At 41.8% G+C, this 17,901-nt stretch overlaps 1 protein-coding gene across 11 annotated transcripts in view; it reads right to left on the minus strand.

Annotated features, from left to right (window-relative positions):
* Rg (A kinase anchor protein rugose) overlaps positions 1 to 17,901 on the minus strand; it is a 543,414-nt gene that overhangs the window by 350,519 nt on the left and 174,994 nt on the right. For 8 of the 11 annotated variants that reach the window (XM_076323643.1, XM_076323636.1, XM_076323641.1 and 5 more), the window contains exon 2: positions 17,745 to 17,786. The exons of the other annotated variants lie outside the window; for them this stretch is intronic. In XM_076323643.1, the coding sequence (XP_076179758.1) occupies positions 17,745 to 17,786 (42 nt within the window). The remainder of the gene's footprint in view (positions 1 to 17,744; positions 17,787 to 17,901) is intronic. 11 annotated transcript variants of the gene reach the window in all.

Below are 17,901 nucleotides of genomic sequence, written 5' to 3' on the forward strand. Positions count from 1 at the left end.
TGGGTTGCGTGTCTGACCAATGGTTACTGCTTCTACTTGCATCTATGAACATTGATAAGCAGGGCTCTTTTTAATGTCGATGACGCGAGATATACGTAACAGAGGAATCGTAATCAATGAAACCCGTACTCCACGAAGTTTGAAAGTCGATTTTTTCGAAAATAAAGGTCAATCTTACAAAATTCTATTCCATATTTATAATTTACTTTTACTCGAAGAATTGACGAATCACCCCTAGCACGGGCTTGAAATTTAACCTCGAATGAATATATACGAAAATGTAAAGACTACCAAGTGCGAAAAGCATTTATATTTAACACGCTTTATATTTTATTAAACTAAGACTACGAACAGGTACAAAAAATAGTACGTTTACGCAGCAAATAAATTTCAAGTGAAACGAAAAGTGTACGTATACGATGAGATCTTCTCGTAACGCTAGAAATATCTAACAAGGACTCGGAATAGTAATTATTTGCAACTCGTTTAGAAATAAGATTACTACGAACGTACATACACGTGATCGTGTCCCGGTTTCAGTATCTGTTAGGTGGACCGTAAACGAAGGTTAATGTCGTATCTTTTTAAATGGAAAACACTGGCAGAGGTACGGTGACATAAATTAGCGAGTCTGTGGCCGAATCGTTTTCCGTTGGGTTGTTTTTCCGCATTGCAACGCCTGCCCACCTTGCCACATGTGACCTGCGGGTTTGCTTTGCGGAAATGTTGCAGGAAACCTGGAACCAGGGGTTGCATCTCGGTTAGGGCCACCGACTGCGCTCACCGCATCCTGGATTTATGATAAATCGTTATTCATGACGAAGATGCAAGACCGTAGAAGTGCACGCGGTTTACGGAAATATGAACTCCTTACTCTAATAAATCAAGCTCCGTGGTCTTCGCTTCTCGTCCATCTACGAATTCAAACTTTAATTACGAATAAAGGAACTCCGATCCACTTACAAACATTTTACGATGTTACTAAACAACAGTAATACTCTCTGTGTATTTGAATCGTAAATCGAAACTTTCGAGTAGCTCCCTAAGAACTTTTATTTAAGTAGAATATTGTAAACGATTTAAAACGAATTCGAGAAAGTTGTCTCGTCTTGTACGTAGTAGTAAACTGTATCTTTACTAACGACTCTCATTGATGAACTTAGTTTAGTATTTAATAAAGAATAACTAATGATAAAAATTTGCAAACGACTAAGCGACCAAATTGAAAATTCTACGCGCTAGTATCCTCGATTATGGTCGTTCAAACTGTGTAGATGTACAAACAACTCTCAGATATAAATACAACAGAACGTTCGAGAGTGTATTGGCACGAACGTGTCGCGATACGTTCTCTCGGAAAAATTAATGCGCGAATAACTGGACGTTTCATCGTCGGTCGATTTACCATAATTAAAACGAGGTTAAGCTCGAACGTTCGGCTCGTATCAATATGATCGACAACGTCGATGAAAACCGATGACGAAATTAAAGTAATTGCGCTCCGGCTCTATTTACGAGGCCCGACAAGCGAACCACAACTTATCGAACGATCCATTTTCCGTTCACCGAGATCACGTTACCCAAAGCGGGCATTGAGCCTATGTTTACATGATTTAGGGGCATCTCCTATCTCCAATGAGCCATTTTCCCCGGGAGCCTTTCACGGTTTTAATGAAACGGCAAACAGCCATTTACATGCACACAACCGCAGCGTTCGCTGACAGGGAAAGCGATGGGTTCTCGGTACACAAAACGAGGGGCAAACAGGCGAAGAAAAAAAAGAAAAAAGAAGGAAAAAAAAAGGAAAATACAATCTGTGAAGTGTCTCGTTCTGAAAAATCATTTCCGTTTAGCTTTACTTCACGGAGGTGGATCTGGTGGGATTACGTGTTCGCGAAATGGAGTTTCAACATCGCGACGAAATATTCATGGTCAAACGAAGTACCGTTCGCTTACCGAGAAACAATTTCGCTACGTCCATAGACGAAACTGGAAAAGTGGATATGATTAATGAAACGGTTATAAATTGAAGATAATCGCTACTAAACGAAAAGAAAGATTGAAGAAACGAGTTAATAATAATTTGGGATCAAAAATTGACCCCAAGAATTACAGTTTCGGTCTAGACCCTAAGAATTGTAGATTTAGTCGAGACTCTGGGAATTGTAGGATCAATTAACACCCCAAGAATTATAGTGTCAACAACGGTAAAGTAATGATACGATTTGTAACTCCAGTGAACTTAAATCGTCCGTTGTAGATTTAACGTAAAAGTTTTCGATGTTTCCCGCGACGAGTGAAGTTCACTCTCGAGCTAATTCGCTCGTTGCGAATTTCTCGCGATTTGTGTCGCGGTTCTTCATCGCGTGTCTCGTCCGGAGCAACAAATTTCTAAACGTCCGGCGCGCTTTTATGATCGATGCGTTCTACGGGCGTGCCATTTGTCGTCGAACGATTCAATCGCCAGGGGAACGGAGACTGTGTGGAGCAAAGCTTTTGGAATTTGAACGGGAGTTTCCAAGTTGGAGGGTTTTGCAAAACGCAAACGTAACCGAGCCAAGCAGAACGCATCGATCACGCGACCGACCGCCGCGTTCGTCTCGTCTGTCGACGAGTTCTTGGCCCGGGAATCGATAATCGATGTAAACGCTTCCGATCGGATGCATCGCGGTCCCGGGAAGGCCACCCTCTTCGAAACTCCCTTTAAGTGAAAAAGTTTTAATGCCCCGAACGTACCGCTGATCAATTTCGAATATACGGGCCGAACCGTGATATGTGGGACCCAATTACAAGGACACGCGCGAACCGTGATCGTTGCACGGAAATGGGGCTGAAAATTCCCACGATTATCGGGGTAATCGAATCGGTACGAAGTATAAAGTAGATCCGCATAATCGCCAGACTCTTAGCAACGATCTGCTTTCGTCTCGAAGACGTCCACTTCGCGTTTCACTTGTTGCAGAGTCCGAGTGCTCAATTCGATCGTAATTAAGATCGACGCGCAAGTATCGGGGTACTACCATTTTTTTCGAGTAACGAAACAGACTCGTGTATATTGTAGTTTTGAATAAACGACAATAATTGTCCCCGAATAATTGAAATAATTTTCCGTTGGATAATTGGAACAATTCTTTCCAAATATATAAAATACTTTTCACAAATGAAACAATTTTTCTATTTATTTGTATCGAATTACCTGATCGCTTCATTATTTAAGTTTTCAAAATATTTCTTTGTTCTTGGAGCTCCTGTATGACAGTTATTTTTCTCAAGAGATTGTAATTTTTATATCGAACGTTCAACAGCATTTACCGCTGGTAAATAAATTGTTTATTTGTTCTAATTTGGACACTGTAAATAAGTTTGATGTAAATTCGATCAGTTCTGCACTACTTCTCTTTTGTAGTCGTTTATTTTCTACGGAAAATTTATCTCTCCTTTTTTTTTTTGTTGTTCGTATAATTGCGTGTTTCCCTTCCCTACTATTTTGTTGTAAAATGAAGTTACGTTCCTTTTAATTATTACTGGAAAGCACCCAACCGAAACTAGGTCGAAACGTTTAAAATATGCATACATTCAGCGTCGGATTATCGCAGATACGATAAAACCGACAAAAATATTATTATTTCATCCGGAAGCTTTAACCTATGGGAAGATTTTATTTAAACGAAAGTCGAAAACACCGTGTTGATCACGGTATTACAGATTTCCAAACCTTCCATATATTTTCCCTTTATCGAACGATACTTATAACTTCGTTCTGTTATTCCGATTGTAGAGATGAAAAATTTAATTAAAAAATATGAACCATCCTCCAAAAGGTCAAGTAGAGGAGGTAAGTTTGAAAGACTTCCCTCGTGCAAACAATAGGAGTTAAACACGTGCTTCTGTCAGATTACATAATTACTCAAACCATTTGCATCGTATTTAAATGCCCCATAGTTAACCTAATAGTTGGATTTAAATGCTCCGCAGAAAGTCAAAAGTGCACGCAGATTTTTAAACAATTATACAAAATTAAAAATATAGAATAGTATTCTACATTCGTTTTCGAGAAAAATGCAATTTTGTTATTCTTTATTTTTCTCTTATTTCGAGCCACGGAACCTTCGTGGGCCCACTCGTACCACGAATCTTGACTCGCAACGAATATAAATATACACAATTAAACGTGCACTTATCACATTGAGTTTCGAATGCAATTTCCCTCGAAAACGAAGCCTCCGATGCACTTTCGTTATTGGTTATTTTCCTCCTATTTCGAGCCAAATTCGACGAATTTCGAGCGTGTAGAAACCACTTTGAAATTACAAGCCTCGTTCGTTGCACGATTTGAAGGCCTCGCGATTAAGAGGCTCGGCCGATCGAACGATTCGAACCGATTAATATGGACACGTGGACGAGGTATTACCGCAAGAGGGAACGATTCACCCGTCGAGGGGGTCAATCGTCCTCTCCGTAGCGGATACCCGACAAGTGCAAGAATTGCCTCGAAGACCAACGACACAGACGCAACGAGGGGCTCGTCGGTATCGCGCGGTATTACCTTGGCTTAACGCGCTTAAAGATGTCGATGCACGTTTGTTTGCGAGGAGAAACATTTCACGACGCCCGGTACGGTTTCTCGCGGTACAAATCGGGCTTCTTTCCGCGCAGATTAACGAGAAACTTTTTTGCAAAATTCGCAAAACGATCGTGCACACCCGTTCGCGCGGCCTGAGGACGATCAAGCCTAACAAAAGCTCCCGGTTAATGCTCGGTAATTTTCATCGAAGGTCGCGCCGTTCCGTACACGAAGGTGTTCAATTCTCGGTTTCGCGATAACGGTGCGCCCGCTCGTCGCGATTACGTATCGTCCAACGATCAATCATTCGTTAACGATCGACGAGCGACCCGCGCATAATAGCCTGATGCTCGAATCGGTTAAACCCATTCAGACGGTACTTAATGCGCGTTGACGCGAAAAAACAGATCGTGCACGATGATTCGTGAGATCTTCACGGACACCGTGTACAACGATGGTCCAATTCTCGAAACTGTTATTCGTTACGACGTTCAACCGTTACGAAGCTGTTTCTCGATGGATGATTAAAGCGCAGAGTTATACAGAGAATTTTCAATCGATCGCTGTACGCGCAATAACTAAAATTTGAAAACTAAAAGAGTAACAGTGTATCTGTCGTTACACTGGTCTTTCGAGATCGTTTCGATTGTACGCGAATTATGTGTTTGTATCGTGGCGATTGACTGAGAAAATTGGGCGAACTGTCTCCATGAGATATCTCGTACGGTCGAGGCAGAGAATGTTGGCCGCTCAAGGTCACCGAGACTCCCCAATAAATTCTGGAACTGTTCAAGCACAAGTCTTACACAGTACCCAAAGCCTTTCGTACATTAATAAATAAGTAACTTTCCTTGCAATCAGTTCGATCCGTAACTCTTTGCTCGAGTGTTGCGCTTACAGCGAGTAGCTTAGGTCGAGCTTTTAGAAATCAGTGCCAACAGCCGTACGAACGATCGCAAACACTTCGAATTCTTGGATAGGTGGCGTTCGACGATCGAGTCGATGGCTCGCAAAAACTCGACGGTTCTTCGTTCGTTGGGAAGGCAATAAATGGGCGTGGCTCGATAGCTTGACCGATGGCTATTCACTCGGATAGCTAGCAAATTATCGACGAAATCGTTGCGTATAGTTGGCCGTTGTACAGCTGGACATTCGTAGGAGCCATTATCGTTCGCTCGTTATATTGTGTTTCATGGCGTGGCCTTTTTGTTCGCGGCGCGGTAGCCCCGACGCGAGCTCATTAGCAATTGAATGTAAGGGCAAACGTTCGGGGATTGAATCGAAGGACTCGATAAAACGAAACAGTAGCAGCTAGTTCGCTTTGCCCTGTTGTTGTTCGGCCGAGAGGAATTTACAAATGGGAATCACAGTTACGCGAAACCGGGACGATGTTACCAACACGTGAACAAAGAAATTTCGCGTTAAGCGGTCTGACGCGTATACTCGGAGGAAAGGAGCCCGAATATTCGCTTTTAATGCGAAATCCCCGTCGCATTAGCCGCTTTTAAGAGAGAAAATAACGGAAATGTTCGTTTGAAAAAAAAAAAAAAGGGTCGCTCGAGATTAAACCGAGGAACATCAGAGGGTGAACCCGAGAGAGCTATTTTCGTTCTAACGTCTTTGAACGCATATTAGGAACAAGTGTTGCGTCACAGCGATTGTACGACTGCGTTAAGATCGGGTACAGCCCGAGGTTTTAAAACGAAACTTAATTGCTTTAATATTTTATCCTTGTGTTTCTTCTCCGATTCGTTTCGTAAATATTTAACACTCGACCGATTCGCCGGTTTTAATCGCTCGCTCGCAAATAAATTATTTCTTTAGAGTTCTCGAAAATTGTTGGTCTATTACATAACCGATCTTCCATGTTGGTATTAAAAGTACGCTTTCAATAATAATTGTTTCGAGATGAGTAATTAGGAAATCTTCTAGGATAGAAATGTTGGTCGCAGAATGTACAAGAGGGGTTGAAAATACGCATCGAATGTGCGTTTTCAGGTGTCTTTTACCATTTTCCAATGTCGGTACGCTCTCTGAATAAAAAAAGAACTTCGATCAAAGTTGTATTATTTGGTAGAATAGTGTTTTGTATAACGAACGACGACGAAGTTTCAGTTCACGAAACACGTCTGGGTGGAAAGGGGATGAACATTCTTCGAAAGTCCGGACGGTTCATAAATTTCCAGCGAAATATTACAACGTTCCATCAACGCGATTTCGTGATGCAAGAACAAGTAAACCGTGCCAAGAATTACGAAAAAGAAGGAACAAATAATATCCGTGAATGGAAGGCACTTCGGCCCTCGCCGGAAATGGAATTTGCTGATGACGCAATATCGAAGATTTATACGAAGAGAGAGCGTTCACGGGCTTAAATTCACCGGCGTAGAACGAACGACGCGAATAACAAATAGCAACATTCTGCACCGCAAGAATTATTTTTCGACCATGCGTATCGATCGAGTGGCGGGGATTTGAAAACGTTAATACGAAAGGATTTCCCGATGCGAGGAAAGTTTCCATTCACGTGGTTGGTAACCGTTCCATTCCCACGAACGCACGTATTCTGTCGAACCGGGAGTGTAATTAAAAAATATCAGAACGCAACGGAAAAAGTATGCATCCGATCGATCGAACGCGCAATATCTGCAACTACTTCTCGAAACTCGAATGTTTCACGATTTTCGAAACACCGCGATATCGCGAGAAAGTAAAAATGAAATTCCTCTTTGAAAGAAATTCAATATTTTCCAAATGTTCAAAACTCTCACAGACGAAAATCAGGTCCAACCGTGAAACGTTACGTAAAATTCGTCAAAGAGTAGAACAAGGAGCTTTGAGAGCTCGAGGGAAACTCTCGGTTGAATTCTACTTCGATGAATTTCATTAATCGTTTTAACGAGCTCGCGAAGGAGGGCAGCGATACTCGAAAAAGGAAAAGAAGAGAGAAACTCCGGTGTCAGCGTTGCTTCGAAGACTCGATCCAACGGCGAGGAACGTTCTGAACACGATTTAATTGGTCGCTAACTCGAGGCTCGCCTTCGCGAACAATGGACACTGCTCGCGAGGAAGACGCGCGAACCCATCAACGGGAAGTTATTAGATTACTCGTTCGTAGGACGTAATTCGCAAACACAGAGGGCCCGGAGAAGCGTTCCGTGCCCTGTTCGACGTCCCGTCCTTTCATGCGCCGCGCGTCGCTTAATCTTCATTGGCATGCGTGAAGTCGCTTTGAAACCCAGCCCCGACCGGCCAGCTGCAGAGTCAGCGGATCCTGGCCCCGGTGCATCCTCCATAAATTTCAAAGCAGCCCGATGCGACGTGCAACACTTTTAGCGGCGCATTATCCACCGCGCCCGCTGCCCTGTCGCTTTTTCCGCTTCTCGTCCCTCTTCCGCCTCCACTCGAACGATACTCGCTTCGATAACCACGGTGCAAGATCGAACAAAATCGGAGAGATTAACGATTCACGTTTCTCGAGCAATTTTAGAATCGATCCTCCGCGTAACGTGTCAGTGAACTCTTCGAGAGATACGGGGATACGTTTGGAGTTGATTCGTCAAGCGTTGACGTCGTCGTCGATTTATCGAAATTTCAGCCGGTTCTATTTTTCGATATCGATCACCTTGGATATCGGATGATAGATTTATTGCTTGCAGTGTGGACGAATGTATACTCGAAAGGTAATGTTTAAATTTGTCGTATCGTTCGTGGAATTTTACAAGTGTGGGTACGGGAGTCGCGAATAATTAAAGAACGATGTAGTTAAAAGTATTTTTATATCATTTTTAAATTTAATTTGAAAATATCGTAAATCGAGTCTTTTCAGTTCCTTTTGCGAGAATACGAGACAAATTGATAATCGTAGAGAATTGAAATGTTACCAAAGAAGCATTTCGAATTGAATGGTACAAAAGAACGATTTTATGAGAGTGATAAATAACGTTTGTTTTCAGCCATTGAGCTTGTTAAATGTTAAATGTAATATCTTCTTTGGAAGATACGTTTAATTTTTACAGTTACTAATTTTTGTTAATAAATTTTCAAAGGAGGACTTAAAATCGAATATATGTTCAATGATTGAGATCACAGACGGTGTTCATTATAAATAAACAGACAATTTCACACTCGAGTCAAACACGATGCATTGTTACACATGCAAACACGGCTGCATTGAGGTTGGGTTGAAACAGCCTCTGGCTATACCTCGCTAGAGTGTAAATTATTCTTGTAAGTCTATATATGTACTATATAAGGCTACACGCTCTATAAAGACGTTCAATAACAATAACAATCGCCCACTGTTGTATCCTTTAATCGAGGAAAGGATACTTTGTCTTTGTTATTTTTTTTCAAACGTTTCAATTGGAAAAAAATCTCGACAACCACGAAACAATGGTGGCAATAAAATTAATACTTTTTACATCTTTTACCCTATTCTCCACTTTATCCTACTCTCTATAAAACTTTCTTCCATCTTAAGCTCCACTTTATCCCATTCTTTAATCACCCGTTGTTTATCCTACCTACTACTTTAGCCTACTTTTGATATAATTCTTTTCGTATCCGACACTCCGCGTTAATCTACTCTTTGAATCAGTTTCAATCCCTTTTTCCCTCATTTACCCATTACACGATTCTTCTTTCACCGTACTCTCCGCGGAATAAACGTTTTCGCGTGCCAATAAATCGGAATAAAACCGAGAGACGATCACCGAGTCTTAATAAAGTATAATTACCGAGCTCGGGTATAAATTTGAAAGATGATCGTTCTTCGTGACCACTAGCGCTCCGATTATCCGCTCTGTGCTCTTTCTGTTCGACTGTTTCGCGAACAAAAACCCAGCGCTGGAAAAACACTCGAACAGTTGCGCGCATCGAGTGAGGGTAATCAGTTCTTTTTTTTTCTTCTTCTTCACTCTTTTTCTCCAAGCGATTACCGAGTGCCACTTCTGAATTGACGAGGAGTCATGCGCGAGCGGTGAACGACTCTCGTCGATCCGCGAAGTCAACGGCGCGAATTATGAACCCGAGGATGGCGAGTTGGGCTGGATGCGGTGTAATTGAATTACTTGTCGCGACCAACTGCTGGCTCATATCGATTCGGGTACGGAGATGGTCGTAGAGTAGGTTCGAGATCCTTGATTAGTAGCTTCAGGGGGAGGCTGGCTGGGAGAGGGGTATTTAACCGAATAGAAATTAAGGAGGACCGATTGTCTTGTCGGCTAGACACGCATCGATAATTGAAAGTTGCAGTGTAAGAAAATAAGTGCACGATTAACCTCGAAATATTTATCACCAAGTGTGAAGAGAGTTTTGTGCCGATTGATATAATCCTTCGAATGTTGCATCGTGTATTTCCAACTGTAATTGCAAAGCAAGCTAACCGTTGTTAGCTTCGTGGCTATGTTCGAGTATTGTTGCCGAAGACAGGAGTATGGTACATTGAATTTCAATTTTTAAACGGTTTTTACAGCACAAGCCTGTAATTATTCGTTAACCGAAATGTATTCGCTCCAGGGTAATTAGTAATATACGAAATGTCCATTGTTCATGGCGAACTCATGGAAACAAATGTGCCTCGAGCCTACGAGAACATCCCCACTGGTCCATGATACCACAACTGATCAGAGTTTAGGCGAGTCACGACACAGGAACCTAATTAATGAAACATCAGCTCGATACGAATACCAAGCTCGGTTACGTTCATTGTAAATGTCCTTCCATTAGTCTCGATGATGTTGTGACACTTTGGTAGCTATAGAGATGGTCATTTGGTTGCTTCGTACATTTCCTCGAAATAACCTTCAGGGATGACCACGTTCGAAATATCAATACCTCGGATAAAGTAGTGCCGAGAAATATCGGGTCAAGAGGTAAGAATGACATTTTTACAAGAGATCTTTTCTTACAGGAACAATGAATATATTTACAATTAAACTATACTGGAATAAGTATCTGGTAAACACCGAATGAATCTTTACAAATTACTCTCTGGCTGTAACTTTAATTCGAGAAGATTCTCTTTGTTTAACAATTCCTTTGTTAACCCCCAACTCTGTTCCTCTAACCCTCGTGCTACGAGAGACTCTCGATCGGCTTCTCGCGTTGCGCTCTACAGCCACACACGCGCACACACAGACACACGTACATCACACATTCGCGCCACGGTGTCTCCTTGCACCCTAACTCTCCAAGTGCATTCCAAGAATCCACTCTGACGCGTACTACGCTCGCAACAGACACTCAAACCTAAACAGTCACTCGATCTCCACTTAGACCGACCTACGGCCAACGTGTAAATTTTAACTTTTATACACAAGAGAAATCGTGACGGAGGTTCCACACCAAGTGTCTCGCAGCTCTTTTATTAGAACGAACCCTTTTACAATTTCGTCGAATGATTTAATAAGGATAGAGACTAAATTGTAGAAGGATCTGATCAAAGTAAGGAGACAGGTGTCTCTGACCTTTACCAGTGCAACGTCGGGTTAGGTGCCAACCTTCCATACCGTTACTCTTCTCGGATGGTGTCATCCGATACACTTACCCGACTCCAAGCTGTAACCCGTCGCTTAATACTCGCCAATGAGGGTGCATGGTCTGTGTCTATTATACCATGTGCCTATTTAGCGTTCGACCTAGCCATACAACAGTGACACAGTACCAAACTATCTACCTTCGAAACATCCTTCAACCGAATACGTTCAATATTTCTAAATCTTACAAGAAATCTCATTATTTGGTCTTCGATGTAGCTACACACCTAACAACGAAATAGTAATAGACTATTTACCTTTGGAACATCCCTGAACCAATGAAAGAACACAATATCCATAAACTTAGCCCACAGAAAGATTCGAACGCATCTCGTGTTCCTCGAAACTGAATCATTTTCATATTTATGATTCTCAATCTCTTTTCCATTTGTTTGGAGAATTATCGTCTTCAAAGTTCACAAACGACATTAGCATTCACCCGGTGCGGTTCGTTAGAGTGCAAGAAGGAACGTTTCGAATGGCCTTTGAAGGGCAATCTTCTTTAAAGTCGCTAGGAACGAAACCGATGCAACCGTGTTTCGGTATTCGAATCAACTCCATCGACGCGGAGGTCTCTGCTGAGTCAACCTACCCGGTGTTTTCTTTCTTTTACCCGTTATTTTTCTACGCGAATTCGGTCTCGTTAACTCGATTCCCCGAATAGTAATTACAACAACACGTGGCTCGAAACGCCTCGTCGGATGTTTCGTTTGCTCACACGCGGCGTTGTGTTTGCGGAACGGTGTGGAAACCGAGCCGCGAACTTTGCACGCGACAGGTTCGTCGCGAGACAAGCTTTCATCGCAGACTGTGGTCGAGTTACGTGCCGACGTGACAGTAAGTCACGACTTTTATCGTCGGGACGGCGAATGGTCGCGACATTTGTTGCACCCGGAAACCGAAGCTCGCTTTGTCACCACGCGGTGATTAATGTCACGAAACCGTGCCTAATTCGATTTCTCGTGACGCGAAGACGACGATAAATCCTTCGAACGATGTTCAGAGATAGAGCTACGTTCCAAATATCGATACGGTGGTCCTCAGTTTCGAGAAGAGGATTCGGTTCCACGAGACGCCTTGAATCCGAGATCGGTCGAGAATTTTTCCTGGAATTAAAAAGGGTCACTCGATGGGAGGACAGTGAATGGGAAATAAATGATCGTAATATTCGTCGTGAAGACTGACAGTCGTATTGTTGAGTTACGATTGGTGCCAAAAAGGACAAAATTCTTCCTTGAAGCCGAGGACTCTATTCTATCTTGAAACCGAGGACACAATTCTGCTTTGAAACTAAGTGCAAAATTTCACTTTGAAATCGAGAACTAAATTCTGTCTCGAAACTAAGGACAAAATTACACTTTGAAACCGAGAACTAGATTCTACCTTGAAACTAAGAACATTTGAACTTGAAACCGAGGACAAAATTTCACCTTGAAAACTGTAACAGATAGCGTTCCGTGGATATTATACCCGTAAGCTAGATAAAAACACCTTTCTTAATAATAATATCAAACACATTTGACTCTGGTAAACGCACTCTAAATCCTCGCCAATTAAATTTAAAAAGATTCTCTTCGTTCGATAGCTCTTCTCGCCTCGATAACCACCGTATCCTTAACCACTCGTTTCGATTGCATGTACACGCACACAGCGACAGTTCTGGAGGGTGAATGTCACGTGGACGCGCACCTTGAACACCAGTCGCGCAAAATTCCCGTTTTCAAGCGCGTCATCGAAAAGTAGATGACGTCTACGAGCGAGAAGAGAGGATCATTACGCGACGAAAATCACGAACGATTAAATTAGTCGCTTAGAGCGACCGTCTCGCCCTCTCCAGGTAACTTCGGAGTCACTCGGGAAGTTCCCACCCATGCGAACGAAATTTCACGTTGGAACTCGAAACTTGCCAAGATCCGTCTAATTCGCGCCACTCTGCCGCCGTGCCACCATTATGTGCTCATTATGTATCGCCTGACGTGTATTACGGGGAAAGTGTCTCTCCTGGCTGCAGGCGTTATCGTCCTCTGTGTAATTGTCCCACTGATTGCCCGGTCGCGAGACTACATGCAAGTTTACGCAATGCTGGGCTTTCACGTCGTTGAAGACACTCTTTAAGAACCTCGTAATGGGAAAAAGTGTATGGCAGAACGCTACGAAGCTGAAGAAGTTTTCTCAAGGGAGGACCAAGTCTGTCTTCTACTCGGTGATTCAAGATGGGAGGTGGATGAACTTGTATGTACTCGTAAAGAGTTTTGGAGGAAACTATGGTGAGTGATATAGTTGGTGTTCTTATCCTTTTCAAGGATACTGACGCGTAGCCGCATCGTTAGCATTTAAATAGTGACCAAAATTGCGAATAAATGTTCGTAATTAAGTTCTCCGATGACGTAATATTTCAACGTACTCGTAAGATCGTCGTGCCTCGGTATTGGTTTGAATTTTTATTTATTTGGAAGTAGACGATTCTTTCCTGAAGAGGTTAACAAACTTGCAGCGATACTTATTAGATGGAAGTCTATCATCAGCCACCTCGTAACATTTGAAAGAAAATTGTTTTCATCCTGTCGAATTTCTCGTTAATCGTTGTACCATCATTCTTTTCGATTACTCGTTAATACGAAAACGTTTCTCACACTTGAGGCTGTTACAGAGGAGAAAATATTTTACAATACCACGATTCGACAGATCGAACGGAAACCAATTTCGAATGCTACGCGCAAACATCCGCGAGAATCTTGACTAAGAATTAAAACTTTTTCTATGCATACTGATATCATTCGATCTGATACTTTCTCAAACTCGTTTTTTGTTTGATCAAACAATGAATACTATTATACGTGGGAGTTAGCAAAACCGAGCCAAGCAGCGATTTTATTTGCACATGGTGCACATTTCTCGTACAAAGACATTGATTTTATCATCGATCGTAATAACGATTGCCTTCTCACGTTTCGAATACTACGCACGTTTATAAACTTTCACATTTTGACATTAACGAATAACTACGAGAGAAAAAATTGTGCCAATTAAAACTTGAAACCTCCATTTGCGAATATTTCTGTTTCTTTCTTTTTTTTCAAAAGACTTTAAAAGCAAAAACGAGAATAAAACGACTTGGTAAAAACGAAACACTAGGATAACGAAGGATAATACGGGATTTAAAAGGAAAGTTCCGTGGAATACTTACTTCACAAGGAAATAAGAAGATATTAGTATTTTCAATTATTACGAAGCATAATGGTAACGCGTTGAGTGCACGTTTGAAATGTCTCGGTGTACTGTTCTTTGACCAATTATGGTCTCTATCCTTCCAGCTGCACGTAATACCACACAACTGGCAAAACTAACTCTGTAAGCTGTACATGTAAATCCCTTACATTGAAATCGCACTCACGACATCTTCACCTATACAATAACAATACCCAGATGTTTCCCAAATTCAACCAAAAAATTCCTCGAGCAGTTACCTTCAACTGGTCACAGGCTCCCAAGCTGCGACAACTCGAAGAACAATAATCAGCTAAAAATATCCAGAAGTACCAAAAGAAACCTAATACCGGTCACAACGCGAAAACAAAGCACAATCAAACTTGTTCCTTATCACTCTCAACGAAACTAGACACCTTTACACCCACCACGTTTCGTTACTATATATACACCAAAAGTCCCAGAATCAAATCGCAAACCAAGCACCATCCGTACCCTTCCTTTCACGTTTCTTCCATGGTCGAGTTCCTAGCGTATTTTATTTTAATCTCGAATACACAGTCGAGTGTCAAAGTTTACTACCTCTTGGAGCCAATCGGTTTATCGCGATAACCAGCCCGGTTGCTTTCAACTCGAAGGCCAATTAATAGCGCGGATTAAATCGTCGCGGTGATCCGATCCGTAGTCTCGGTGCCGTTTCGATTCTCGGCCGAAGTTCGTTCACGGTTCTGATTTCGTCGAAGTTCAGACGTCGGTCCGCGTAAACGCGAGCCGATCCCCGAATGAATGCAGGCGATGGGGCGGCGAGCGGCAGCCGCACGCAAATTAAAACTTTTCCCATGAATAGTAACGTCGCATCGCTACTTCGCGAAAGTCGCTGATTTTTGCTTCGCGGGCGAGGCTGGTGGAGGACAACCGGCGCGTCCCGTGCTCCTGATGCTATCCGAGCTTTTCTTCCTGCCGTCTTCCCCACAACCCCCAACCACCCCTATCCTCTCCAACACCTAGACTTTATGGCCATCTTGCTCGGGGATGCGGAGCCGCGTCCGTGAATTAAAGTTAAGGCACGCTCGATATGCAAAACCGGACTGCGAAAGTAGCGAGAACCGGCCACTGAAATACGGAAACAAATGAACGGGGGATGAGGGTGGGCAGATCCGGGGAAGTTGGGACCTAACGAGCTAAATGGAACCAACTCGAGACGGTGATCCATCTTTGATATCTATCCTTGAACGACCGTTGGCTACTTCTTTTTCATCTTCGTTTCTTCTTTTTTGCTTCTAACTTGGTCCGCGATTCGCTTCAGCAGATTTGTCTTTAAGTTTTTATTACGACTGGTGTTGTTTGCGTGGAGTTCGAGGATCGACTAGAGAGCGGTTGTGCACGGGAGTTGGAGAGTTTATTTGATAGTCATCTCGATGAATTTGACGTTAATTTTGACATTTTTAAACACGGAGAATACTAGGAAATTCTCGTATGGTACGTCGGTGGGAAAAGTTGTGAACATTTTCCTGAATTTTTGTGGCAATATATTTAAGATAGTTTGGAAACTGATTTTTCTGGGTAAAGGTTAAAATCGATGGAGTGTAGTTTAACGAGGAGTTAATAAGGAATATTACAAAATGGTAATAACGGGTTAAGGGAATACGATTGACAAATAATAAGAAATTACGTGTATCTGTATCTCCGCACGGAATGAAACCGTATTGTTAATTCAATGGAACGGAACGCCAACATTAGTGGGTATCTACGTTAGCCAACATTCCAGCGTTTCGGTCATTAAACTCACTTACACGCTTCGAAACAACGAGTTTCAGCGACTTTATTTCGCACGAATCACACAGTGCATACAGCTCGCGCGATCTAACGAGAAATTCGATATCGTTGTTATCCGTGCGCAGCATTCGCCGAGTAACAGCCGATTCGGCCCCGGAAAACCAATATTGTACGTGAAATAATAATACGTAATGAAGCGGGTACCGCGCGTTATCCGCTTCGATTGCGGTCCAAAGGAATTTTTCGATTCATTCTAACCGTAAAAGCTGTGCACCATTGCCAATTCGTTATTTGCCTGGAACTAATGCGTCCGACGATTTAACAATCGGCAACGGTAGTTAGGTGTATTGCACGCGCGCGAATAGATTGCATCTGGCGTTACGGTAGGCTCTATTGACACGTACACCGAATTACGAAAAGAACAGGGGTTAATTTATAATCAATCGTGATAAAATCTCGACTTTTTCGTGTCACCGTCATCTTAAAGTATTGTACGCGCGTGAAAAGATTGCTTCTGGTATTATGGCGAGTTCTATTGACATGAATATTGTTGAATGGAAAGAGTAGACGTTAATTTGCAATCATTCGTGATAAAATCTCGACTTTTTCCTGTCACGTTAACCTTAAAGTATTGTACGTGCGTGAAAAGATTGCTTCTGGTACTGTAGCGAGTTCTATTGACACGAATATCGTTAAATGGAAAGAGTAGACGTTAATTTGCAATCATTCGTGATGAAATCTTGAATTTTTCGTGTCACGTTAACCTTAAAGTATTGTACGCATGTGAAAAGATTGCTTCTAGTATTATGGCGAGTTCTATTAACACGAATACCGTTAAATGGAAAGAGTAGACGTTAATTTGCAATCATTCGTGATGAAATCTCGACTTTTTCGTGTCACGTTAACCTTAAAGTATTGTACGCGCGTGAAAAGATTGCTTCTGGTATTATGGCAAGTTCTATTGACACGAATATCGTTAAATGGAAAGAGTAGACGTTAATTTACAATCATTCGTGATAAAATCTCGATTTGTTGGTGTCACCGTCACGTGTTAGTGTGATCCTGAAGTATTGTACCCGCGTGAAAAGATTGCTTCTGGCATTACAGGCGAAGAGTTAAATATTTTTGTGTTCATTGTAAAATATTCCATACCTCTTATTCGTTGTTTTATCTGGATACACATTTTGACCATCATTGGTACACGAATAGGACCCACCGCAACTCCGGACACAATCTCCTCACACAGCGTCACGATCCACTAGATTTTGTGGCTCAATTTTCTCATTGTTTCATTTCTTTTTCGTACATCGTTTGAATCGCGACAAATAATACTTCTATTCAAACTTTTAGGACCTTTGGAACGAGATCATAGTAAATTTGTAAAAAGAAGTCATTGAATTTCATAAATCAAAGACTTGGAATATATTACAGTGCAACGTTAACAATAATGAAACTAAGAATCTAATTATTTAATACGAGATTAAATCGAAAGAACATCTATTTATACAAAACAAGCATACTTTTCTTTTTTCTTTTTAAATGTTTGTTATTACGCGAAGTTTCGTCACTAGCATGTTATTCATAGTTAGGAGTAGGCATTTATGCGAACGTTTACGAAAATAAAGAACAAAACGGTCAGAAGTTCAAGATTACTATACCAAATTTTGACGTTTCGATGTCTGCAGAACGGGGCCAAGTATCTACAAAAAAAAGAAATGAAATAATATTAAGACAATTTTTGTTGCGTGTATCGACACCGTTTTATAAATAAATACACCCGTTCGCTTCTTTCGCGTGGTAATTATTCTTATCTTT

This window comes from Ptiloglossa arizonensis, chromosome 11 (assembly GCF_051014685.1).
Source record: "Ptiloglossa arizonensis isolate GNS036 chromosome 11, iyPtiAriz1_principal, whole genome shotgun sequence".
NCBI lineage: Eukaryota > Metazoa > Arthropoda > Insecta > Hymenoptera > Colletidae > Ptiloglossa > Ptiloglossa arizonensis.